Source organism: Tigriopus californicus, chromosome 4 (genome assembly GCF_007210705.1).
Source record: "Tigriopus californicus strain San Diego chromosome 4, Tcal_SD_v2.1, whole genome shotgun sequence".
NCBI lineage: Eukaryota > Metazoa > Arthropoda > Copepoda > Harpacticoida > Harpacticidae > Tigriopus > Tigriopus californicus.
Genome location: NC_081443.1, coordinates 8602820 through 8629825, shown reverse-complemented (window position 1 = coordinate 8629825; position 27006 = coordinate 8602820). Strand labels below are relative to the sequence as shown.

At 43.0% G+C, this 27006-nt stretch overlaps 3 protein-coding genes across 3 annotated transcripts in view; 2 read left to right on the top strand and 1 right to left on the bottom strand.

Annotated features, from left to right (window-relative positions):
• On the top strand, positions 1–5186 carry LOC131878788 (germ cell nuclear acidic protein-like). Its single transcript, XM_059224910.1, has 2 exons — positions 1–1794; positions 4198–5186. The coding sequence occupies exons 1-2, from the start codon at positions 68–70 to the stop codon at positions 4913–4915; spliced, it is 2445 nt and encodes an 814-aa protein (XP_059080893.1). The 5' UTR covers positions 1–67; the 3' UTR covers positions 4916–5186.
• LOC131878787 (small conductance calcium-activated potassium channel protein 2-like) overlaps positions 5064–27006 on the bottom strand; it is a 56805-nt gene continuing 34862 nt past the window's right edge. Inside the window, exons 7-15 of the mRNA XM_059224909.1 lie at positions 19036–19131; positions 16982–17214; positions 15577–15765; positions 13328–13463; positions 10747–10857; positions 9087–9214; positions 7815–7884; positions 7598–7734; positions 5064–7293 (exon numbers count right to left, since the gene is read on the bottom strand). Of these exons, the coding sequence (XP_059080892.1) occupies positions 6588–7293; positions 7598–7734; positions 7815–7884; positions 9087–9214; positions 10747–10857; positions 13328–13463; positions 15577–15765; positions 16982–17214; positions 19036–19131 (1806 nt within the window). The 3' untranslated portion in view covers positions 5064–6587. The remainder of the gene's footprint in view (positions 7294–7597; positions 7735–7814; positions 7885–9086; positions 9215–10746; positions 10858–13327; positions 13464–15576; positions 15766–16981; positions 17215–19035; positions 19132–27006) is intronic.
• On the top strand, positions 21704–24653 carry LOC131878793 (uncharacterized). The gene is made up of 3 exons (XM_059224915.1): positions 21704–22412; positions 22696–23709; positions 23842–24653. The coding sequence occupies exons 1-3, from the start codon at positions 22285–22287 to the stop codon at positions 24299–24301; spliced, it is 1602 nt and encodes a 533-aa protein (XP_059080898.1). The 5' UTR covers positions 21704–22284; the 3' UTR covers positions 24302–24653.

Genomic DNA, 27006 nt, shown 5'->3' with positions numbered 1-27006 from the left:
TGGCAGCTTCCTTCTACGAGTGAGTTCATAGGATTCTCATCATTTGAGTGGCTGGCTTCCTCTCGGGATGGACGGACCCTTTAAGACTCCGCGAGGTCCGAGCAAGCTCAGTTCGAAGTACAAAAGGATCCTGGCTTCTCGTAATCCCGACGAATCCATGGTTTTGGCTGGTAATCTCGGTCCAATCCAACCTCCTCAACCGCCAGATGCGATTCGTTGGGAATCCACCCTCAATCTTCATCGTCGCCGTTTGAAATCGCCCCTGCCCCACCCGATCGTCTCCGAATCCTCCATCAATGACCCTGTGCTGATCCCAATGGCCACTTCCCACCAACCTCACCGGATTCCTCGTCCAGATTTCCAGGATTTGGACGGAGTCTCCATTTTCACCGAGGATCAAACCCTGTATCATTCGGCACACGAGGAGCCATTGTGCTCCTCGTCAGCCTCAGACACGCCTTTGGACGCCCATATCTTTTTCAGTGTGGATCGAAGGCGCTCTTTGGCCTTTCAGCGACGACAACCTAAGCCGATTTGGGCCTCGGACAGCGAAGATGAGTCTCTCGAGCCTAAAAATCGCCGTCAATCGGTCTTGGGACGCAATCCTGTCATCTTATTGTCTTCGGAGAGCGATTCGGAGGAGGACGTGCCTCCGATCCCGCCTCCTGATTTGACGGACCCGAGCAAGGAACGCCTGGTCGGCCAATGGGTCCAGACCAGTCCGTTTCACTCGCCTCAACCCTTAAGTTTGTCGGATTTTGAGGCTGATGTGGAAGATGAGAGTGATGAGGAAGAACCTGCGGCTAATCAAGATAGTCCATTGACATCTGAAGCTACCAGTAAACGACTCTCGTGGGCCGAGAATTGTGAGGGATACCCCAAGAATAATCAGCAGAGTTTTTCCCATCAAACCTCGTTCCCGACCGTATTAGACGAGTCATGTGGCCCATCCAGTGATGCTCAGAGTGATCCGGATTCTGATTTAACGAAAGACCGTTTTTCGAAAGCGCTGCAAGTGTCTCTCACCACGGAAGATGAAGAACAAGATCCGGAAGTGACCCAAGACACAGTCAGTTTGGAGCCCAGCTTACTAGGAACAGAACCTCTTCACTTGCACTTAACGTTGTCCACTCAATGTTCCACCCCTCCAGTCACTGAGAAGTCCATTGAGGAGACCAAGGAATCGAGTAGTCCCGAAGAAGAGACCCGATTTCAGCAATTTCTTCAAAAGCTCAAACGAGATCGGGAGGAACGGGCTTTTCGAGAAGAGAATACTCAACGACCCATCGAGGATTTCTTGGTCAATGATAGCGATGAAGAGGCTCTGATGCCAGTAGGTTCGCCCCCCAAATCACGATATTTTCAAGAACCGATTGCTCTATCGAGTTCCGATGACCGTTCGGAGTCATCTCCGTTCAAATCGAAAAATCGGAACAGAAAGTCGCCGCCGAAGAATAGAGTGTTGAGCGAATCTGAAGAAACCGATGAATCGTACAAATCCATATTGAAGACCTTACCCACCGATGAACGAAAGGTGAAAACATCGGTCGAATCCCTAGCCGAAAGTTCGACAATTTCAACCATTGTCATTAGTGACTCAGATGACGAAAACAAAGAAAACCAGCTGCCAGATATTCCTTTGCCTCGATGCAAACCGAAGAAAATTGTAAAACCAAAGAAACCCACTAAAACGGTGAAGACGAAGGACCCTGCCACTAAACCCAACCGTTTGAAGCCCATATCAACAACTTTGAGCTTCATGGAATCACTGTCCCTTCCATATGCTACGGAAAGGTAAGATGTTAAGTCGGGATCCGCCTTGAGGCTTCTTGTACAATGAGATTTCGTTATAAGAATTCGGTTATGGGAACAATTCCTGTTTTGGAGCTCGCTAAAACAGACGCGTTTTAGTTAGTTGTTGTTCTTCTCTCCCAGGAATTTGGCACCAAGGTGTGACTTCCTCTGTTGCTCCTTGGTTGCTGTGCACGTATAGTGTTTGTGTGTGGGTGAATGAATGGGAATTGCCATTTATTCACTCAATCAGGTTGGGTTATTCACGGCTCTTTGATAAGGCTTATTTTTATTTTATTTTGCGGAATTCCTTACCGCTACTAGGATTGGAATCCCAGCAGTTCAAGACGAAATACTTCATTTTACTTAACTTTTATTTATATATATTATTTGATCAACCAACGAATTAGAGTTGACTGATCTGGCCAACCCTTAAATAGATGGTTGATCGGGAATTTTAGTCAAAAACTTGTCCAAGTCTGACTTAAATCCTGCTACTGGATCAACGCCTACATAAGCCCTACGAATATTTGAGGGCAGCAATTGTCAATTGTAGTGACCGTAGAGGCTTAACGTGCGTTTTGAGAGCACCTTCAAGCCCTCGAGAATCCAGGCTAGTTAAAACAATGATGTCCAACTCTCTTCTTTCTCGGGCTCCTTCATTGTTCAATTTGATGCCCTCAATATTCGTAGGGCTTATCTAGGCGTTGATCCAGTAGCAGGATTTAAGTCAGACTTGGATAAGTTTTTGACTAAAATTCCGGATCAGCCCTAAATTCAAGGACTAGCTTGGTCTGCCAACTCAAAATCGTCGGTTGACCAAATATCATATAAAGATTAAAAGGTAATAAGTAAACGAATTATAATCTTTCATTTAAATAGTACTGGGGATGACAATCCCTGTGGCGCTTAGAAAAGCCCGCGAAAAAAACAACCAAAAGAAGAAGAAAAAGATTTAAGGACCATTTTTGTTGAAACCGAGCTTTTGCTTTACATCTTATAAGAACCACTCCAAGGTGCAGATTCAGGATTTAGACATTTTAGGATATTTAGGATATATAGGATTTTCTCGGCACATTTGTGCTTTCTTCTCAATAATCATAGAAAAGATTGAAATGTTGAGTTTCCTATGGATAATGAATCAAGTGAACTACTTGAATGACCTGACCGCTCTAGGAAATGAAACAGCTTTTTTTTTCACACTAATCAGGCCAAACAACAACAAGAAAACATACTTTTTCAATCTAATAGAGTACAGTATGTTTGAGAAATGATATTGCTTATTGCACATGTTAAAGTCATCAGTTATTCCTTCTGTAACATAATCCAACAAAAAAAAGCAGAGTAAGGTTCAGGAACAAAATGTTATAATAACATTTTATTCGTAATTGTTTGAATGTTCATACATCCGCATTTCATTGTACTATAAATATGATCCTTGAGCTCACCAAAAACGATTTACGGATTGATCAAAATTGCAAAATGTCAAGAGTTTTGATGTATATCACCGTATGTCTTTTTCATTTCATGTCATTTTGGGTGCCAGAATCGGAGTGGCAAACCTCGCTCTTAACTACAACAAGCAATGAATTCGAAAATGTAATGGAACAGTCTTTTAAGATACGACTCGTGGAAAACCAAGTAAACTTAGTTAAAAAGCGTATAAAATATGGTTGAATTTTAGACAAAATTGTCGCTCAGTTTTCGACGGAGACTCAATCATGTCGAGAGGGGAAAGTCATGGTTTCCCCAATAGCTGCGCACTATTGAAATGAATCTGGAAGGAATGCCTTGGGTGGTTAGGGCGTAAATTAATGTAAAAAGTTTTAGATTCTTGAGTAAGGACACAAGTGAAATGTTTCCATTGAGTGTTGGAGACTTTCAAAATGTGATTTTGCCATTCCAAATCAACTTTTCTTCGGCAAACCAAGATCGAGGAGCAAACACAGGGCAGTCATAAACCAATTGAATTTGTAAGGGTTCTCAAGAATATCCAGGGTTGTTTGATTTTCGTTATGTTCGAAATCTGCTTTTGTTTGTTTTGTCCTCATTTAGTTCAGGCATTACCAGAAACGGTCCCCAAGCTCTGTTTGAGTAAGCGGAAACAAATTCAAAAATAGACAAAAGGTATGTTTCTGTTTGGATTGATTCGTGCCGTCTGGAAAATTTTGAATCTGGTCTCGCCCTCTCGTTCCACTATCATCTCTTTGAGCTATTCCGACCCTCCCCCCCCCCATTTCCCCATTCCCCTTTCCCCGAGGCGTTTGGACAGCATCGAACGAGAGAAAAAACTTTTGTCCCGGAATGCAATCAGGGACCAAAAGAGCTTGGGAGTTGCTGCATGCACACAAACTGGATAGAAGGAAGGGAGCACGTGTCAGACGCATTCGACTCTCTTCTTTTCAGATGCCACCCAGATGCCACCAAGTACCTCACCAAGTTCCAGACCCATCGAGATGAACTCGCCAGGAAACTGTACAAACTGTTTAATGAACAGATCTTTGCCATGTCCCTGCCTACGGACATGGAGCTGATGTGGAGTCCACGCCTCCTAAAGACAGCTGGACGATGTTGGCAAAAGTCGAGACTAATTCGAGGCGACCCTCATCGCTTCAGTTCCATTGAGTTGTCATCCAAGGTTCTGGACTCCAGTGACCGATTACGAGACACACTCATCCATGAGATGTGCCATGCTGCAGCCTGGATCATATCGGGTTATCGAGACGGACACGGTCCAATTTGGAGAGATTGGGCCAATCGGAGCATGAGGGAGTTCCCAGAACTGCCCATTATCAACCGTTGTCATAACTACGCCATACGGACCAAGTTCACGTATCGATGTGTGAAATGTGGATATCAATTGGGTCGCCACTCAAAATCGTTGGACACGGATCGGAAAGTGTGCGGGCTTTGCCGCGGACGGTTCGAGTTGTTGGTGAACCGGAAAGCCGGAGCTAATACAGAGACCCCGGGTCGACGAGTCGAGCCCACCACGCCCAGAACGCCCAATAAGTTTGCTCTTTTCGTGAAGGAGAACTACAAGCATGTTCGATTACCGGGCGTGGATCATAGGGACGCTATGATGATGCTCAGTTCTCAGTTTGCGTTATCGAAGATCTGTTAATGGATTGGCATCCATCTTGGAAGTCTTTTTTTCTTCAATGCATTACAGATTGAATTACGGTTGCGAAGATACCTCTCCAAACAGTGTCTTCTCTACGAGGCCCCGTGAATTAAAGTAAATGACTTGGCGCATGCATTTCGAATGCAAGTTCTGGATCAAGGAATGCTTGGATTTCAACAATCTCATAAAATATTTGAATTGATATCTTGCTCTTTTTTATATCTTCGTGTCACATTGGAATAATAAAGTCGATCTCACGACGATGCACACATTTATCGTGGTATTTTTTGGGTGGTATTTTTTTCGGGGCATTCCCCAAGCGGAGAGTGAGTGTGATTGTTGGTACATCAGAAAATGGAAAGAATGCGAGGAAGAGAATCATAGAGACATAGTGTTTCTATGCAAGCATCGTAATGATAATGTTACTAGCGGTAATAGATCAAGTACGTAGACTGGGAAACACGTCTTCAACATGCCTTGGTGATGATAATGATGATGATGATGGTCAGCATGATTATGCCGTTTATGAAATTATCGAAACGTTTGAACCTCCAGGACTGTCCTAACTCGTTCCGCAAGACCAAGGGAGATTCAAGTTCTCATCTATGACAAGTAGCACCCAAGATATCAGATGCATAAATACTTATATAGCAGTCTAAAAATTTCGTTCTATCAGAGGAGTTCCAATGGTGATGGTAGTAGAAGTGGTGGTGGTGATGGAGGTTGTGTTGGTGGTGGTGGTAATTCTGATGGTAATGGTGTCAGTGGACTTTCTTGATTATGAGGATGGAGACGAGGTTGATGATTTGATGGATTGGCTTTTCATCCTTCATAACTACGTGTGTGCACCAATTTTTTTTCTCTTTCCAAAGGGATCCAACAAATTCGGCCACATTTGTCACTTAAAAGTATCACGTAAATTCTTGGACTAGACTTGGTAAAACAAGGCCATCGGAGAAAGGGCACATGAAAGGTTAGTGAGGACTCGTTCTTTTTAAAGTAATATGGTTCAAAGTTCTACTTAGCAGAGTTGATCGGCCATGGACATGATTTTTGGCTGCATGAATCACCTGGTTTCGGAATAGATCTGAATGATTGATATCTTGGGCTAGGAAATGGACACTATCGCGCTAAAAACGAGACGCGCGGAGAGCACAATCAAGATTCTAGAGAAAGCGGGAAATCTGCCCTACATCAAACTGATTTGGGAACTGAAATGGAAACTGATTTTGGAATATCCTTCGGTCACTGTCAAAAGCACGCGGTCATCATACGTCAAAAGTGGCATTCAAAAGGTCTCCTTCGCTGTCGCCCAGTGAACATCATAGTGATCGAACTAGACGGCGGTGGACTTGAACACTCGCCTCATAGGGGAAGGAGGTGGCGAAGTGGGAGACGAGGCTAGGATCACGGCATTCAATTGATCTCTCTCAGAGAGAGGTTGGGCACCCAGAGGTTGGGAAACCTCCGAGACTTGTGATGCCAGGGGCTGCTCATCTTCCTTCTGGGCAATCGGGTTTCCGACCTTCTCCAGAGGGATCATGTCACGGAGAGACACGTCCTTGTCCTTGGCAACATGGAGGGAGGCAGTGTTGGCATTTCGAGCCTGACCCTCGCGAGGGTTTGCGAACAACGGGGGCGGTGATGAACTGGACACGAGCGAAGGCCGCCTTCAGCTGGAGGAAAACGTATCTGGTCGTCCACTTTTGGAGACACTGGTCGGGCCCTTGGCGAGGGGCGTGGGTTGGAGGGGCATGGAGGACGGCGTAGAGGAGAGAATAGCTGACGAGGGCGTGGTAATCGTAGTAGCAGTGGGGGCAGGCGCGGCGGCAAGCCGCTTGCCCTGATAGTTATCGATTTGTTGCTGAGAATAGCTGGTCGGGAGCAGGACTCCCCCTTGCCCCCCTTTGGCTGCACCCGTGGGAGAAGGCGAAGGGTGGGCCAAACCTAACGGCTGGGGTGAAGTGAGTGACGACGGGCCTCCCGCACTCGCCGTGCCCGTGGAAAAAGGTCGAGTCGTGGCTGGGGCGTTGCCAGTGGGATTGGACCAGCCGGCCGCTCCCGTCGCAGTCTTTGGAAGCCAAGGCTGGCTGGGATTATTATGATCAACGCCTGGGTTGACTGGAGCTTGAACAAAGTTGTCTGCAAAGAAATCGACCTCTTGATATGGAGGTGCGGCTGGTCCGGACGTGGGATTGTGGGCGACCGTAGTAGGCGTGGCAGAGCTGGAATTGTGATGGGCGGTAGAGCTGGGATTGTTGGCAAACTTTCGGAGTTGAGGCAAAGGTTGGCCCGGTGATGGGTTGGGGGCACTTCCCCCGGCTCCACCCGTGCTTCCATGTCCCGCACTGAATTGATCAAATTGCTGTTGCATACACCTATGATAAGTAAGAATCCCAGTTCTGAATATATAGCTTACAATATTAATTCTTGGGGTAAGTAAAGTAAAGTACAAATTTTGATTGATTATCAAAGTGCCCAGATGTTAAAATTGTTTTTGTTTTTGCAAATTAGTTTTTAAAGACGGGAGACATTCTTTCTTGCTTTGAAAGTAATTGAAACAAGAGATGGGACTTTCAATGGCATTGCATCAATTGATCAATTCGACACGCTCAATTAGCTCACATTCAAGAGACTTGGGACCACCAAGACTGAAACAATAGTGTCCGGAATAAAATTTACCTGGTCAATAAATCTGGAAGGACATCTAGTGAGCATTGAATGGTGCTCATACGATCTTCCAGATTGGCAATCCTCTCATCCATGATATCTTGCCGACTGTTCACATCCGACAAAATCTCGTAGACGTTGTTTTGGGTCTGCAAGACCAACAAAGATCAATCGTGAAATCCCTGTGCCAGAAATGTACCTCCTTGTCCCCGCTTTTGTACTCTCTCACCTTGGCCATGTCAGTGATGGTGCTGGCATTATCCATCAGTTTACGTTGGTCCATTTTTACCTTTCGCAATCTGCAAAGGAAACGAAAGGAACATGAGAAGCCGTACTGAAATTTGAGTTCCATCCAGTTCGAAGGAAGGGGTCGTAAAGTTCTCAAGAATCTCATTTTCTCGGCAATATACGCACTTTTTTTGAAGTTTTTGTGCTCTTTTGGGTTTGATGAAAAATAAATGATATCTAGAAAAGATGAAAAGGGACGGGAATTTTTTCCAGCATGCGCACAGAAATGATTATACTTCGATGTTGAGATGAAGCACCCCTTCGTTACAACGTACTTCGTTCTTCGCCTTCCCCTTTCCAAAGTTAGTTGTTCATGTTAGTTAAAAAGAATTTTGTCTGCCATTCAAACACTTGGAATACCCTTCGAAGAGCAAACTTTCCACCCACTTCTCGGGCCCCGCTAAAACTTTTTTTGAGGGATACGAGGAAGGGAACGGTCTCAATATTCAGCATCAGGCACCAACGACCAACGAGTTCAAAACCCCACCCTGCTTTCCAACCACATCATCGATTCTGAAGGAAGTACGTAGTTTTGAATTGGAGCACATTCCTCTGATTCTGTATCCTGTGTCTTCATGCTTATGAATGTCTTCATTTCTAAGATGGATTTTGTAAGTCAGGCATGGAGTTGGTCACGCGATGAACATGAATCAGGTTCTTATACAACTCATTCCGAAGGAAAACGTTCTCCAATTCGGTAACAGAACGTATTATGTTATGAACAATTTTTCTTGAGACAAAGCTGAGGAATACATATGGAACTGGAGGTAGAACTTTGGAACAAAAAAAAATGCTCGTTTATCTTATGGCTTGCAGAAAATTGATATCATTGTCGTTTCTTGAGAGTAAGTCCTTGACATGCAGGTTTAGAGCGTTATTGAGCAAAGTGTCCATTTCAGACGGCGAACGTGCAACTCAATTATAATCCAATAATTGTGCCTTCAATTACGACATGCTTGCCGAAATTAGAATGGAAACAATTATCATTATTTCTCTTCATCCTGTAATCACCCAATTGGAACATTCCATTTTCCCTTTTCGTCATTTCAAAGGCGCAACACAATTAAGAAAGTGGGTCGTGCCTAAAATTACTACCGGCATATCGGTTTCCATTTACTCTCAAAACATCGTACCTCATTTAGCCGAGCTAGTTCTGGATGTAAATCCCAACAAATGGAGAGAGAATAAGGACATAAGTGGACTTTATACTTACGCATATATTGCAAGGAGAAACTTTCTCTGATGGGTCCGAACCCTGGACGGGCTGACCCGCTTCACCAGTTTGGTATGTTTGTAGATGAGCCACGTCTCTCGGAGAACATTGGCAGCAGCGTTTTTCAGCTAAAATGAGAGACAAATTCAAATTCAGATACCCTGGGGTTCATTTTAAAGTGCAAAACGTGAGGCCTCCTGAAGTTACTTTTTGCAACGCGTGTGTCACCCTGTGCGACGGAAACGCGTATCAGCTGACGCACTGTCTTTCTTATCGGACTCAGAATAAAAACGTGGCAGAAAATTTCAATGAGGTGTTTTTTTGCACGCATTGAGATCTTAAGATTCTTTGGTGCATGTCGGGTGGCCCCGAGAACCTTTCATTCAGGCCATTGTTGCGGTACAATTCTAGCCTGTCATTCGGAACCATTGGGGTTTAAATGGTAATGTCGATTCACATATATTGAAGGTGGAAACTGGTTACCGAGGGAAAGTAATTCTGCTTCGGAATCCCTGGATCTTGAGCAAAAGATTATATTCTTGGCCAAAAATCGCACTTTAAACGAGCCTTGCTTGAAATATTCGAGATTATGAAGTCTTTTAATAGCTGGGTAGATATATAAATATATCATTTCAACAAAAAAGGGGGTAATGGCGTTTTTGATAGTCGCGCGACCGTACCATGCACGGGATCATGGGTTCCATCCCATGACTCTGCCCAAAACCTTACGATTTACTACTCGAATGGCTCCTGTAGCGCAAATCTACCCATCCCCACTCTATTCACTCCAGTGGTCATCCTCAGAATGGGAACAATGTTCCGCAATCATGAGTTGTTGTAATGTCAAACTAAAACACACAAGATGCGGAGGTAACAGATTCTCACAATAAATTCTACTATTATGCTAAATATTTTAAACATTAATCCAAGTTGTTTGTTCTTGTTCTTGCGAGTCATCAATTTTGTATAGATTGCTCGTTTGGATACCTATCTGCAATATTTCATTGACAGGTAACAATGAAAGACTCATGGTGACGGGTGGGATTTGTTCAAAATTTGCCATTTTTGTGCTCCTACGAATCACTTGTGCATGATGAAATTCCACCTTGAACAAAATGCATGAATTCAAATGGCAACCTTGCAAAGCACTCTAACTCTCAATTTCAATTAACTATTGAATTGCACGTGAAATTCTTATTCTGACCAAAAAGTGTCTGCATTACCTATCTATAGCTCTTTCGCTTTTTTCAATAATCCGGACGTTGAGATTAGCTCTTGTATCAGCAAACAAACATGCCTGACTGTGATGCTAATTTGGCGCTTAAACCAAGCTTTAACGAAATAAACCTTCTTGATTGCGTTATGAAAGAGAACCTGTTGAAGCGACAACTGTGCGCCACTGGGAGGTCAGTTCCCTTTGACATTGACCTTCCTGTTCATAAATAGGTTGCGTGAAACGAGCATGTAGTCTCGTCCGATCTAAGGATCACATTAAAATAGAGACAGAAGTGTCTACATAGTTCCATCAGATTTATGCGTCAAACTATGTACGATTGTGACAAGTTTGTAACAAGATTGGACACGCTTGGTTTAGAAATGAACTTGAAATGAATTCAGGCTTCTCTTCCAATTGTTTTTCATTGTCAGCATTCGAACTTACCCTTTTGGTCAATTGAGTATCCATCATAAAGTTATGAACATGCTTTTCAGCCCGTGTCAACTCCAGCTTTCTTGAAACCACAGCCACAAGCAAAGCCGTGCAACCGGCACCCTAAAGGCAAAAGAGAAATGGGAACAAATTTTAAAGCTCTTTGTGGGAACACTTACAATGGCACACCGGAGTTTTAATTCGCTCTTTAGTTTGGAAAAGACAGCAACGGCACTAGGTAGCTCTTTATACAATTCATATGGGGTTTGACAAGGAAGATGTTGAGGAACAACTTTTTCCATTGTTTTTTCTTTATTCTCAAACAAAAGAACCAAGTAAGTTATTGCGATTTAAGACGGGCAAGTGACTCGTTGTCTGAACCTTGAAGGTACTTTATGTCAAAAAGTCGTGCTGTGCAATGCATCAGTGTCAATTTTGTCAAAGTAGGTCCGGGAAGTCTTGTCCTAAATTAGCTCACGATTAAGATGTTGATCATTTCTGATTGTGATATCGTCAAAATCCACTGTGTTCAAGTTTACTTTTGTTGAGTGAGATGTCCAATTGTCTTTCAATGAATGATGTAGGTAAGTGCAGTTTAAAATCCAGTTATGACCGTAACACATCACCCGACAAATAGAACATCTCCAAACGATCTTTTTCGAAGGAAATTGCCAAACCTGTCCTAGTTATGCGGACAAATTCTAACACCATTACATATTCTCCCAAGTTGGTCTTATTAGATGTCAAAAACTGTCTCTTTAGTCATCATTCCTTAATGGAAAAGGTTTGCGTAGGCCTGATCGATGACATTGGTCAAGCGGTACAATATTTCAAACGCAAACTTTAAGCCCCTTCAAATGGCAGGGCTTGAAAATGCAATCATCTTAAAACGATTGCAAATCGTCGAGGGGAGCTTGGGAAAGAATTTGGTGGGCACTTGTTTCAGAATGAAAAGACCTCCAATCGACGCTCTTCTATCAATTTTCAACTTTATCAAAACGATGAAATTATCGTTGATTGTATTATATCGTATATTAAGACAGATCTAAAGCATGTTGTCTTAATGTCTTAAACTCTACCATTTTGATTTGTCACCATCTTTTAGCTTATGAATGGTTTAAAACATTACGGTAGAAATTCCAATTCGTTTTAGTCACGCGTTGTGCATGGTTGGCTTGTGAAGGGTTACGTAATGATAATAACAATAAGAATAATAGTGAAGAAAAAAGATCATGATGATAATAATAATAATGATAAGCAAATTGTGCCCAGGGACCCAGATCGATTTTACACAAATTTGAGCATGTACGGCGATCAGCATTACACAGGACATCAACAAAAGCATAAAAACAAGCAATGTCACTCGCATGCATCTAGAGTAGGGAAAATATTTGTTATCGATTCAGCGATTAGAAAAAGTGACAGAAGTATTGATTCGCATTTATAAACGATGATAAGCATATAGGATCGTCTCAAAACATGAACATGGTAGAGAAGCACCAACAATTATTGGCAATGTGTGCCAACAATACCAAGCAACCTGAATGCTATCTTACTCTTCGCGGCGTTTTAAGCAAAATCGAATTTAATTCTTCTTCGCTTACTGTGTCGGATAAAGTTCTTCAAACCTGCAAACTTTGAGCAGTGAAAGCATTTAGGCTCAATCACCTCGTATTACAAAGCCATTGTTTTGCGCGTTTCTTTAATGCCCATAACCTTTGACTTGAAGTTTGAACATTTGCTTTGGATTGAAAAGCAAGCGACCGAAGAAGAAAAAAACTCGTTATATACTGTATTCAAGGACGACGATTTCTCGATGTTTGTTTAGGTCCATTTTACGTGGAATCCATTAAAACGGTTCTTGTCACATGCCTTTGGGTCCATGCTTTGAGACGTCCAGCTCTCAAAACACGAGTCATCCGTTCAGATGTGCGAAATGAATGAACGATATGTGTTCCACTGGATTTCCTCCGGACATATTACGAATGATATGGAAGGCAATAGTGTGTTCAGATATGTACAGTGTACGTATGAGAGAAAAAAGAAGTAATCTTGGATCTAATCATTGCGATGAATAGAACAGGGCCCAAGGTAAAGAGCCCCTAAAGAAACTTGGTGGCTCTGATACGAAGGACAGTGACACAATTTCTGATGAAGCGCTATCATGCATAGTGCAAAGTGAGATTGCTTTGCTCCAAGTAATTAAAAGCTGAATGTGAAAGGAGTCATAGTAATAGGTGAGAAAGAGAGGGGAAAAATATGTAGACTAATGTTCAAAGTGTGCGTTTACATCATGCATATGTGCCGAGCCAAATTATTAGGTTAAATGCCCACTCACTCATTCATTCAACCAACCACGATGTCATCTCGTTAAGTGGTCATTCACACGACAAAATGTTTCAAGAAATGGACAATCAAACTGAGGCAAAAATGAATACTGAAGGAAGTCGTCCGACAGTTATGAAACCCTTTAGAGTAGTTCAGCAATACTTGAATGAATGGAAATAATGAATGAGGTAAAAGGCAAGTGGGAACGTAAAAATAACAAAAGTGGTAAGTAGTAAGGAAAATTACAAGATATGATTGTTCTCACCATCATGCCCGTAGTCACAGCAATGCCTCTACCACAGTAGGTATTAGGCACTATATCACCATAGCCTACACTCAGAAATGTGATGGCTATCAGCCACATTGTATTGAGCAGATTTGCGTGTTCTTCATCGTGATATCTGTTGGAACAAAAAGAAACAAAATTCGAAAAAGACCAACAAGCATTGCAGAACAATTTTCCGTTCATTAACATCGTTCTTGTTGTTGTAGTAGTTATTGTTGTTGTCGCAGGGATGAGGGAGTAAAAGCCACCTGAGCGCCCTCTGACGAAATTGTTCAACATTTTTCAGCAAGTCATGGTGAGTGTGTGGGTTGGAGCACTTCTGAGATCGCTTCAGTCAAAGAGTGATTTAATCTAAGTGGCCATCCATCATTGTGAAGATGAAATTGAGAGCTTTCCATGGCAAAAAGGGAGGTAATTCAAAGTAGCCAATCCACTGAAACGGGCAAAAAAATGGTTGCAAGAGAGTAGTTCATACGTTCAAGATTGGAAAGCTTCCTCTTTGGATCAAGTTTCTGCTTCTTTTCTTCCAAAAGCATTTCTCTGAGAAAACTGCCAATGATTCCAAAGTATGCCAACTCCGCATCATTGCATGGTCATATGAGAGATGAAAAATGAGTTAAAATATCGAACTCAAGCTCAAAAGAGAAGGAAGGAAGAGTAAAAAATGAAGAAAGTAGCTCAATGTCAGAGAGCTTTTTTCCTTTTCCTAAATGTTTGATTCTAGCTCATTTGAGTCTGGACTTCGTCATGAGAAGCCTTTCAAGCAGAAATGTTACAATTTGTTTCTAATCTCTGCATGAAGATGGTAGAAATGGGCATTTTGTAACTTTTTGGAGGCACATCATGATTGTGTGTAAATTTACATTGAAATTTGACTTTGTTTGCTCATCCAGACATTGAAAGCACATGGACATATCTAGTGTACTGAGCCACTCTAAATGAAATTGGAACAATATCCTCTTATTAATGAAAGACTGACATCGTTGAAATCCATTTAAGAACCGTTTAGTGGCAAATTGGAGCATAAGATGGGATGAAGTGATCTAGGTTTGGCAGGAGAATAAAAAAAATACCATTCCCAAACAATGGCAACAACATTCAATAATAGAGATAAATATGAATGCTAAGCTACTGGGTGTATATGAATTGATTGAAAGAACATAACACATTGAGTAGAACATTAACCATAAGACATATAACAAAATATCTAGGATAATATCATCCAGTGTCAAATGAGAAGAAGTTGAAAGCTGGGGATAAAACAGGACAAGGAGGGGAATGGTAGTCATGATTTGAAGTTGTGAAAGGATCCTTCCTTTCTGCCATCTGCTTGTTCAAAGTTACCCCAAAGCATTGAGGTTCTAGTTGTGTTGAACGTGTTAACAGTTACTTTTGTAGAAAGCTAGTGAGAGAAGTAGATAAAACGTATGACCCATATATCAACCAAATTCCATGTAGCTACATACTGGTATGTGTATAAACAAAATAGAAAGAGATTGGAGATGGACACATTGATAATGGAACAAGAAAATGCCTCCATAATTCGCCGTACAGCCGAAATGTGAACTTAAAAGGACAGAGTTGCAGGCCATCTTTAATTCTACCCATGGGCATCCAATTTGCGCTTTCATCCTACTTGGTTCTATTTCAACCCACTGATAATGCCAAAGATGGCCGCCAGGGGCCACCTTTCATCTTTGTCGAAAGAGTGACAAAGTGGAGCACGGTAAGAAATCTAGAGCTAAATCAAAACAAAAGCTTTGTTTCACTTGCGACTCGGCTCCGCACACTCACCATAATACCGCATAAAAGACATATGCCTCGTCCGCAATATGTGTTTGGCACTATGTCCCCATAGCCCACACACAGGAAAGTGATGGCCACCAGCCATAAACTGTTCAGCAAGTTGTCATACTCCTCATCGTGAAGCCTGATAAAACAGAATTAGAAACGGCAAAAACACCAACTGGCGGCCATATTTGCACACCAGGGCCAAGGGCTCAAATAAACTTGATGTTGCTCAATTAACTCGTCAGGGGGCTAATACTCAAGGTGGTGTTGTTACAGTTACGCAGGGTTCAAAGTCGATCGAGGGCAAACCGAAAATGAATGTTCAAAATATGGCGGTGTTCCCTCAAACTTGCTAAAGTACCGTGTGTCGGGAGTGATTTCAAATGGAAACTGAAAAAAAATCAAAAAGGGATCGAGGACAATAAGGATACATTCACCTTTCACATTGCCGCAATGTCCAGCTGGCAATGATCCACAAGGACACCATGAAGACGAGTAGCACCGTTCCTGGACATATTGTCATCAGTGTTTTGAGCACAAACCGAGTGTTGAAATTGATTCGATTCAAGGCTCCAATGCTTCTTGAACTAGCATCAGTGAAGAGCTTCGAATGAAGCAGCATCACCCTGAAAATGGGAAAAACGACAATGCCTTCACGAGTTCGAACATAAATCCACAATATTTATGAGAAAATATCACAATTAACCAACGACCGAGAGGTGGCGGGGGTATTCTGTTTTCAACTTCCACTGCCCTTGTTTACAACTTTATGGTACTCCCAAAGTTCCCCTTGTTCCTTGCAGCATGGGATCAGGTTGCTCACGTGCTGTGCCATTTCTCTTCTATCTGTCTCTGTAAAACATTTGGAGCCAAGCACGATTGGGAGGGCCATTATGGACCGGGAATAAATAGCCTCCACTTTCCCAAGGTCGTCGACGTTTCGGCACCAAATTGAACCCGAGACCGACAATCATTGTCATGGCAAAGCAAATTTTACCTCAGTCACTTGGAGACAAAATACTAGACTGGTTTTTAGTAGACTGACAAGCTCCTTTACTTTAACTGCGAGTATTTTTTGAAACTCGTTTTCTGCATCTCTTCTTTGGCATCCTCTTCTTCCGCTCTACGTGGTTAATTTTTAGCGGCAAGATAATTCTGCTTGGATTTTTTTCCCCCACATCCACTCACTCAATGGTGTATGTATTGGGACGCTTGAGTCTCTATTGCTACCAGATTACAGTTCACATATAACAAAGTGAAAAACTAAGGGGATCTTATTTCATTGGGTGGAATCGTGCGTTTTGCCACAATCCCCCATCATAACTCACGTCTGCCTTTCCTCACTGATTCGGAACAAGTTTACTTTTTGAATTATGGGTCTACACGAACCCAAGTAACCCAAGTTATGAATATGAAAATGCGCCCTTTTGAGTCGGATATAGCAGATGTTTTTGGCAGTCTCTCCGCACTTTTTGAAGCATTTGCTTGCTTTTTCCTGTTCTCAGACCAAGCTTATCCTCATCACCCTACAGCAACCCAGCAATAAAGCAAGCTAATCTAAAGCTTACACGTGAATTCCATATATTCAAAACCTAGATCACATCCAGCAGATGTTGGTGCACAATGCACATGCTTGTCAAACTAGCTCTCCAAACATCCAGGTTTAACGCTGAATCAATTGATCATGTCTGCGTTAGGATTCATGGGTGAGCAATGTCTGATAATCCAATTCAAAGTCAGCAGCACTATTTCATTGGAGAACTTTGGCAATTCCTATTGTGTTGCACGTACAACAACGCACTCTTGAAATATGGAAAAGGACAAAAGGACCCTTGTACATACCTGCATATTAAGTAGAGCCGGAAGAACATCGGGAGCGAGAGTGTGACATCAACGGGAACCCATTGGGATCCAATCTTTCCTCCGTGATTGGAGAGCTTGGTGGTCCACAAGAAATAGTATCTTCCAGGGATTGGATGGACGGCACAGATAAGCATCTCAATCATGATTTGAACCATCCGCTGCCAGGTCATGGCGATACGCCAGTCATCCGCGCAATTGTCAATCATGAACAGCTGAAATGAATGAGTAAAGCTTCATGGGATTGCGATTTTCTAAACGCTATAGACTTTCCATGTGAATGGAATTAATTCAGAGTAAGTGTAAAAAAGTGTTTTTGTCTCTGGAAAAAGAGGGATTCAAGGTATCCATCGTTACTGGAAATGGACAATGCACATACAGGATGTAAAGAAATTAAGGGCCGCTCTTTGAGGCTACTGAAAATCCTTTCCCCTTACTCAAAGAATATTCTGATCATATTGAATCTGCAGTTTTCAACAAAAGGGCATATTGAAAAACCTAGCGCCATACCAAGAATGATCCGCATTAACTCTAAAGGTCATTGGTAGCCCTTTGATGTTTGGCCACCGAAAGATTGACTCTTGAAATTCCGAATTTCGGCCCTTGGTCCGTTCTGTTCTAAATGAATCTAGCGCATTTGCATGAGGTTCTCCAATTTTAAATGGTTTGAGGATGAACACTGAAAGGCTCACCAACGTTCCTTGGTATTTGCCGGCCTTCAGGATGCCCTTAGCTTTGGTTCTGCCCTGAAGACTGTGCTCACTTGAATTTTCAGACATTGTTTGGACGGCAATCGCTCAGAGGGTTACTCATCGCCTCTAGGATATCGTTAGGCTATTTGTAATATGCCACTATGTACTAAACAGAGTCTCTTAAGGAATGCTTGTGGTTTAATGTCAAAGAAATCTTTGAGCAAGGAGAAATATCAGGAGGCCCTTAATTTCTTTACAACCTGTACGTTCTTAGCCTGATTTTTGGAGGAAAAGTATCAACCAGGAAAAGATTTCAAGGTAACCTATTCGAATACATATATGACAGAGGCTCATCCAAGTGAAAGCGTTCCCATTAGCAATAACAATAAGGGATTCGTTGAACCAAATGGAACAAGGCCAGGGCTCTAGTCTGGAATGGATCAGAGACCCAAGAGCACGGATGGAAGGACCTATGAGGCTCTGTTCAGTTTCCCTTGTCAATGTCTTGATCTATGTTGACTTCCCGTGTTCCTCAGAGATTACCAAGGGAATTGATTTCGGCCTCAGACCACCTGATATCAAGTGGCAGACGAGGATGTACCATACACCATATTACCAAACGGACCAGCCTTCCATGTGAACTTTAGATCGCCCACGAATTAGAGCCACATCAAAAAGGAAACTCCGTTTCGACTTTATCCAGCCAAGCATAGAGCTTATTCAGCTGATCTGGCATTAGTGGCTTCTCGGCGGCATTTCTGATCCATTACATAAATTAAACATGGTCCTTGGATTCTTGGCATTCCGCTGTATTTGTACACCCAAGCTCTTTCTAGTACAATTCCATAGCCACGGCAAATTGAGGCAATGAATGCCCTTGAGATTGAGGGCGAACGTCTTGTTGATCTTTTGGACCCATTTGTATGCACGAAAAATCTGCTGGCAATGAGGCAGTAAATGGGACATGCACAATAGCAGGCAAGATTATTTGACTACTTGGTGAGACCTTATTCCCCTGTATGCTGAGATGAATGGATGAAAAGATGGATAACCGCATAATTTGAGGAAGGTCTGGAAGGGCCCGACGGCGACGTAAATTGTTGAGGATTCAATGCCCTCTGCTAATATTTCCCCTCCAAGCGATGGTTCGTTCATAATCCAGGAAGAAACTTAAATGGCTTGGAAAAGCCCTTGGAAAGGCTTTCGGAAAGGGCAATTATGGCACGGATGTGCTCCAGTTCCACAAAGGGCCCACCCTCTCCCTTTGCTTTCGTACTGTGTGTCTATTATGCTCTTTCTCTCTTGCTTCATATTTGGATACATCTCGTTATATTGCAATCTTACCTGAATTTCGAGGGAGTGGTAAGCAGCTATGAGACCCAAAAGCACCACGGTCGAAACTGAGATGAGGGTTTTCAAAGCCGTTGAGTAGAAGTCCTCCTGGAATGGAAATGAAAGACGGAAATAATTAGCATGATTTTCCCATCAAAAACGCATGACACTTGGGGCCCATTTTTGGGATCACTCCAAAGGTCCAGTGCAATCACAGAAAGATTTGACATCGCTCTTCCCCCTCGTTTCAAGGCCTGTAAGTTTGAGTGAGAACTAGGCCATAAAGTCATAAGTGCATCATGGCCAATGACCCTAATCGGGCCGGCCAGAACCTTCATTTTGTGACCAAAAAAGGTCCATTCCAAAGCCATTCCAAAGCCAGATGTCCTTCCGTAGAACTCGCTATAGACGATAACAAATGAAATGAAATCATAAAAAATGAATGGAAGACCCTGGAACAGGTGGGATCAACGAGATAGCGAAATTGAGACTAGGAGGGAACCCCTTGGAAATTTCGACCTGGCCAGAAGCGTGAAAAAGACCGGAAGAATAACACCGTCAGAGACGACATCTTCGACATGGAACAAGGAATGGAAGGTTGATATTTGTATTCTAGCTAGAAGCTTCAGCATCGACGAACGTGAACAGAATGAGCTGAGTAATGAAAACGTTCTCATAGAACATAGAGAGCTCATGACGAGTGAGTGTGAAAAAATACTTCACAACCTGCTACTCTCTCCATAGTACCAAACAACATTTAACTTTCAAACAATCCAAATCTTTCGCTCCCAACCATTTCGCACGTGTGGCTAAAGACAAAGATACTCCATGAACTCCGTGAATACAAGTACGCGTACACGAGTATCACGACGGCCCTTATAATTCGAACGTGTTTGCCGAGTTCGCAATAAGCTCGTCCAGGGGTATTCATTCCGAAAGAAAGAGGAGTCGGAAGGGCAGGGCGTCACACCTGAGACAGGTGAGGAATCCAGATCAAACCAAAAGACCTCGGATCTCGTGTACGCGTAAGATCTTGTGTTTCATAAGCTCAAATATAACGTTGCTCCATTGGATACACAAGTGTGATACCAAACCGGTTGAGGCTTTGTAGGACAAGCGAGTCTCGTGAACGAGGGGTTCTGCATCCACTTTCACGGCGCAATCACGTGATCTGAGAACGAGACCAGAGACCAAATCGAGTCGGGAAGAGTCCAAAAGTACAAACAGGGGTCACAAACAGAGAGTTTGAACAATGATCTCACCTTTGAAAAGGAGGTGTTGGATGATAATTTTTGGGCTGTCTGTTTGTATGATTTTAATGCTTTTGTGTATCATCTTGAATGACTGCAATGTAAATGCTGTTTTGTGTAACCTCGACTTCATGTGATGTAAAAATGAATCTAACGATTCAAATATTATATGGCAGGGGTAATCAAAGCCTTTGTTCTTATGCAATCTCGTCACATAATCTCCAAAAATGTTCATTAAACCGAGCTCTTTTTAAACGCATCTGCTCATGCCCCAAGTAACTCGTGTTTCCAGGCCAATTGAAGTATCGTGATCTCAAGAAGGCAGATAGAAGATCTTCATATTTGAAAGGGCATCATCTAAACTATCTGGCTATGGGTATTATATAAACACCTTGAGAGAATCCGAGATCAAATCACCTTAAAACAATTCGACGGCTCTCTTTTAGAATTGTACACCATGGTCGTGCATGACCATACTGAGAAATTGATGTTACGTGGTTCAAGGCATATTATACGATTTCGGTGATATCTGTTTTTCAGAGCATGCTCAACAGATTACTAATGGCGGTTGATTCATGTACTCTATTGTAGTAGTTGGTGGGTTGGTTTGGATGGATGGATGGATGGATGGATGGCAATCAAGCGCTAAGGTGCGGCCTGTCGTTCGCTACTTAGCAAGTCACATGAGTTTTCTGAGGTTTTTTCCTCGTGCGCGACGCAGTTTGACGGTGGTTAGATGGACGGTTGGTGGTTGTGGGATGAATGGTCGGGTGGCGTAGATCGGACAAAAATTACCCTTATATAAGTCTCGAGTTTGGTAAATCTTCATTCCACGGAATGAAACCATAGTCATTTACAACCTGAGGAGAGGCTACAATTTTCCCAAGCCAATCCAGGTCTTGCTGAAGAATGACTAAATGATCTTGACGGACAAGCGATGTACTGTAGCCGATACTTTCTTTCCTCCATTCCCGAGGAAACCATGAGAAGTGTTGAGGATTACATGCAGACACGTACGTCATTTTAACTGGAATCGTGCTAAAAAGGTGTAGGTCGACTTTAACCCTTGGGCACCTTTGAGGTCACAGTTGCAAAAAAAATATCCTGAATTTCTGGGAAAGGAACCGTTTGGCAAGGATTGTGTTCTTTCAAATATTTACCTTTGACAATTGAGTCTACATCACACACGTACACTCGACGTGTGCATTTCGATTCGTCATCACGCTCTGTTCAAGAAAGAAAGAAATCTAACTTCAGATTGCTCGATTTTTACGACCCAAGTCTTCAATGGACCACCACCACCACATTCCTTGAAAATTGCCAATGAAATTAGAACTTCTTTAAGGGATCTTTGAGTGTCCATCTGAATCAGCCATATAGGAGTTGAGCTCACGTGTGCCGAGAACGTTTCTTTGAGAGTTGCATGTGCTCTTCACTAGATCACTAGACAGAAGACACCTTCATTGCCACCCATTCTTGGAAAAGTTCCAAATCGAAGTACGCACATCTGAAGTTCAATAGCAGGGTTGACACTCGCTTGCATTTGTTTGTTCACGTGTACTATTCAAGTGGCGGGATTTCGCCGAGGTCCAAACCGAGCGGTTCGTTCTCCACTGTCTTCAAGAACTCCGACTAGAACGGACATCCCAAGAGAGCTCGTGATTCAGATTTCAGTACTGACTTCCGAAATCATCAGCGTGAAAGTGTGGTTCCGTGTTTTCTGGACGTACATTTTACCCAGCGAAAATGAGCTTAACTATGTCTGACGCGTCGAAATCGGAGTTATCTAACTATTGATTGCCGGATCATCTTTGCTTTGTATAAGGCGCGCGGCTTGGAACATTCACTGTCAGTTGCACATGAGGAGTGAAGGAGAGTGAACGTCAAATCAGACCTCCTAGATCTTTCTTTTCACTTGAAAGTGATACGGTTACTGCCTATTTATATTTTTGCTCAAGTCAACAGTGCCTAAGACAATACACACACACACAAACACACACACACACACACAATGAGTCGGAAACGCATCATCGAGGGTGTGAAAAGTGCCATAGAACTATTGAAAGGTGTTCCATGGAGAGGACTCTTGGCCATACTGGGTGGATTTACTATTCAACTAGTTCTGGGTGCTTATAACAGGTAAGATACATTGGAAATGATGAAATATATTACTTAAGCAATACTATGAATGACTTCTCTCGTAGCAGTTAAAACCACTCAAAGCAGTTCAAACAAAGAAAATGTACAATTAGTAGAAGGATGAGAAACCCTGTTTGTCCAGTAATTGAACCTTGGAAGTGAATTGTTGATTCAGAAGCTCTCTTTTGAGCGTCTCTTGGACATCTGGTGTTCGCACACACACACACACAATCAGGATCATAATGTAACCTCGTCTCAAAACTTCCGGTTTCTCCACTTGCAGCTTTGCCAATATCATGCCCTACATGGTGTCCTATATGAGAAAGTACTCCGCAGACGACAAAGAGGATTTGAACTACAGCACCTTCATAATCGTACAATCTGCATTCGGTGTCACTCAAGGCTGTGTTCTTCCCATTGGAAGTGTTCTTGTCAGAGCAATCGGGGTCAAGGCGGCCGTGATTTGCGGGTCTCTCCTCTTCGTCACAGGGCCCTTCCTCTCATCCTGGACAGTCAAGCAAGAACTGTGGATGGTGGTGGTGTCCTACGGAATCCTGTCCTCCATTGGCCACAACCTGGCCATTATCCCCACCCTCACCATTCCAATGGCATGGTTCCCGCAACGCAGAGGACTCGTGGCCGGGGTGGTGGTGTCGGGTTTCGGCATGGGCGCCCTAGTGTTCAACCAGTTCCAAACTCATTTTGCCAATCCCAGGAATCTTCCAGTGTGTTCCAATGGAACGGATGCGGGATATTTTGTAGATGATGAGATCCTGCTGCAAGTACCCGCGCTACTCAAGTACTCAAGTGCCCTGTATGCCGCCCTTCTAGGCGTGGGGGCTTATCTTTTGCTCAGCATGACACCGCCCAAAGAGGCTTACTTGCGTCGACCCAGTGTGTGGTCCATTCAAGTGGGGCCGACAATGAGTCCCTCTCCACTCCAGTATCCCACCAAGCCTGAGAAAGAACCAATGCCGTCATTGAGCCAAGCGACCATTCCATCCTTATCGTCATCGTTGTCCTGCAGCCAATCGCTACAAATGAGGCTCAGATCCATTCGGAAAGCACTGGGCCCAATTGATCAGATCTTGTGCAAACGTGAATTCTATCCCCTCTGGGTGTCCAGATTTGGCTTGGTCATGATTTCCCAAGGGTTCTTCGCCTTCTACAAGGCCTTTGGTTTGAAAGAGTTGGGCTACAACGATGACTTCCTGTCCACCGTCGGAGCATTGGCCGCCATTTTCAACTGTGCCGGCCGGGTGGGATTCGGATTTCTCCTGGATCGATTCTCATACAAGTAAGTATCCTATGCAAATGTCGAGTACAAGTATAAAGCTGTGGGCTCATCCAAATAGATACCAGAGCCAACCAAGGCTCAAGGAACGGACGGACTGTATCTCAATTTCCCCTGCTCTTGTCCATTTTCCAGATCGCTAATGCTCGTGGAAAGTGTGATTGTTTTGGGTCTCTCGTCCTCGTTTTATTGGATGGCCAGTGCCAGCCAATATGGCATGGCCGCCTCGCTGTGGTTGCTGAACCTTTTCTCAACGGGCGTGTTCTCCATGCATCCAGCGGTGTGTAATAAAATATTTGGTCCTAATCTGGATTCAATTGCCATTGGAATGGTTGGATCGAGCGACATTGTCAATAATCTCCTGATCGGATTTCTCAGTCGCCCGCTCATGGTTCATTTGGGTTGGATGGGATATTTTCTGTGCATATCCAGCCTGAGCTTTCTTGTTTTTGCTGTCACCCTTGTTTTTCCGAAAGAATCGAAAAACAGAAACACGAAGCAATCCAGCTCGAGCTCTTCCTCGGAGGCTACCACCTCCTCGTCAGATGATTTGTCAGCCCTTCCCAATGATTTGTCATTGATCACAAGGCTTTAATAAAGCCAGCCTCAAGTTCAAATTTGGCAGCCAAGCAATCCAACCAAAAGGGCGCTAAAAGAGCGCTCTCAAACCAACTTGCTGTCTTCATTACGATGTCAATCATGATAATAACTCTTTGCACCGACACGAAGTTAAGGATCCACACCAAACGTCACAGACAGAAAAAGGGAACGATTGGACATTACGTGGAGTAAAAGTGGCCAATCGTCTACTTGAACTTGTTTGAAACGAGATGATCAGAAAAATCCACGACTCCGTTGTTTTTTATACATACATAACTACTTGTTGGAAAATTTGTAAATGCCAAAGACTAAATAAATGAACCATGAATGAAAAAATTAATCTCTAGGACTCCCCACTCCACTTAATAGATCTGGTGGAATTGCTCATCCCAAGCCTGTAAAAAGACTCATTCCAGTTTTGGTTGGCTCAATTTTCTTAAACTGGGATAGTGAGAAGAGGTCCATGAAAATAGGAAACAATCGCATAACCACGAGATTGCTATTGCCTCTCCTGAAAGTGTCTTTCTTGTCAGAGAGAATTGGAGGTTCCTCAAGGGCTCTTACAATCGCAAAAGAAACAGTAAAACTAAGAACAAGAGAAGCCGGGGACAAAAGACCCTCTCTTCCAGCTAGCTGTAAAAATAAGAGAGCGAGAAAAGTTTTATGGCTGTGGAACGATATGAAAGTTCTTCCTTGTTTCACCTCGTTCGTTCGGAACTCGAAGCAGAAAATAATAATGGTGTGTTGAATTGATGAGAGGTCGTCGTCTCACATGCAGATCTCTCAAGGAGGCGAGTGAAATGCTTTGAAATGCCCTATCCGTGTTTTCTCTTTCAAAGAGAAAAGAGATACGATTGGTATTGAAGTTCCACTTCTCAAGTTTTGACAGTCAAGTCAGCAGACAGCTCGCAGAGAAGCATCCTCATGACCTCGTTTTTTTTTCCTCACGAACCTAAACCCATACTTTCAAACTTGGATGTCGAGAGGCACAAGAAACTTGGGACCAGACACAATAAAGACCGTCCAAAGATGAGAATCGATGTTGCAAAGGATTATGCCTAACCGAAAGGCCTCTCTGTAGCCACTCATGCGAGAAAATGATCGTTAGATTGCCAATAACGGAGAATTTCCATCGCCTCCAGTTCCAGTTTCTTTTTTGTGTTAGATTCCAAAGGCATTTTGGCTGCCAAGGAGGATGAAACTGCAACATGGCTTTGAGAAAGTGGAGAGAACAATTGGCAATTCTGGTCATGAAACTGGCTCCTGCCTTCCCAGAGAGTTCCTAAACTTCCGTGACTTCTTCTGGCTGAAGGTGCAGTACATACGTACAGCTGGTGGAAAGGGCTACTACCGAAACAAAATGAGTTTGACAGTCGGCAAATGCAACTCTTGAAATGGGTGGGACAACTCAAAACGACATTGTTTAGAGACAGAGTGGGTCTATTTGGCACATTTACATTATTCCACCATTAGCTGCCTCCAATGGGTTTGGTCCATGTTCACAATTGTGGAGCCTGGGCCCAGCGTCGTATTTAATCAATTCAAATAGTGCGAGGGATCATTGTTGAGAGTACTCTTGCTCGAGTAGCAATAATCCTAATCTTTTTTCTTTGGAGGCTTCTTTATCTTCTCTAAACCAATCAATTCATGTGGTGCTTCATCCGTCTTGGCCTTCGTCATGTTTCCTTTGAACTGTTGGAAGGAGATGTTGTTGTTGTTGTTGTTGCTGCTGCGGCTGCTATTATTGTTATACTCAACGATTTGTGGATCACTCTGTCGGGAACTATCCAATAATGCATTGTGGAAACTTGTGGATACCAACTCCCAGGACCACAGCACAAATCGTCTGCTTTAACAAGACTCATGGGCCAGTCATGGTTCTCTGAAGAAATTAATGGTTTCTCTGCATAAAACCACACTTGGTTCTTCTGTTCAATACAAGGGTTACTTCTTGGGCAGACAATAGTCGCTTGCTTGCTTGTTATTCTGAGTTGAAAATAATGGAACGTGCTCGAGTAACGAGGAACCAATCAAACAAGATGGAACGTTTACATCCAAGGGTAAAGACCAATCTCGAGGTCCAATAGCTTTGGCGTAAATCCCGTTCCTGTCAACGACAATAGGAAAACAGGATCCTGTTTTCCTCATAGAACCGAGTCAATAGATACCAGAAGGTGCTTTTTATTTACCTCAAGCATTTGTTTAGAAGCGGAGGAGGTGACTGGTACAGGGTAAGAAAATCGATATTCCGTTCTTTCACCACTTACTTAGCTCCCAAACGACTCTTGTCTATGAAGCACCAATGAGGTTCCAATAACATCCTGTTTATCAACCAGGGCGTCAAAGTTTCTAAGAATTGCGTGTCTTCCCAACGACTCAGTGGTCAAGNCATGACACAATTGGCAAGAAAGAATGTGTTATCAAGAAAGGGTTGATTGTCCTGAAAATCATTTGAGGCATACTCGTATCAAGCGTCGCAAGGAAATAATAAATATTGAATATATGTAAGCAATAAATATAAAATTTGATCTAATAGGCAACTCCAAACTTTCGTATTTTTGAAAAGTGAGCCCTTTTCAATTCAAAAATTGAGTTTATTATGAATTTCATCGGGCTCCCCTAAACTTTTACCAGAACATCACTTGACCCAACACTTAATAAAGTTGAGAAAAGGCGGACTTGTGCTCGTTTGTGGACACA

Excerpts from the sequence above, each read along its gene's own strand:
- LOC131878788 (XM_059224910.1), top strand. The coding sequence starts at position 68 with ATGGACGGACCCTTTAAGACTCCGCGAGGTCCGAGCAAGCTCAGTTCG. Across the intron at positions 1,795-4,197 it reads CTTCCATATGCTACGGAAAG|ATGCCACCCAGATGCCACCA; the intron begins GTAAGATGTTAA and ends TCTTCTTTTCAG.
- LOC131878793 (XM_059224915.1), top strand. The coding sequence starts at position 22,285 with ATGAGTCGGAAACGCATCATCGAGGGTGTGAAAAGTGCCATAGAACTA. Across the intron at positions 22,413-22,695 it reads GTTCTGGGTGCTTATAACAG|CTTTGCCAATATCATGCCCT; the intron begins GTAAGATACATT and ends CTCCACTTGCAG. Across the intron at positions 23,710-23,841 it reads CTGGATCGATTCTCATACAA|ATCGCTAATGCTCGTGGAAA; the intron begins GTAAGTATCCTA and ends TCCATTTTCCAG.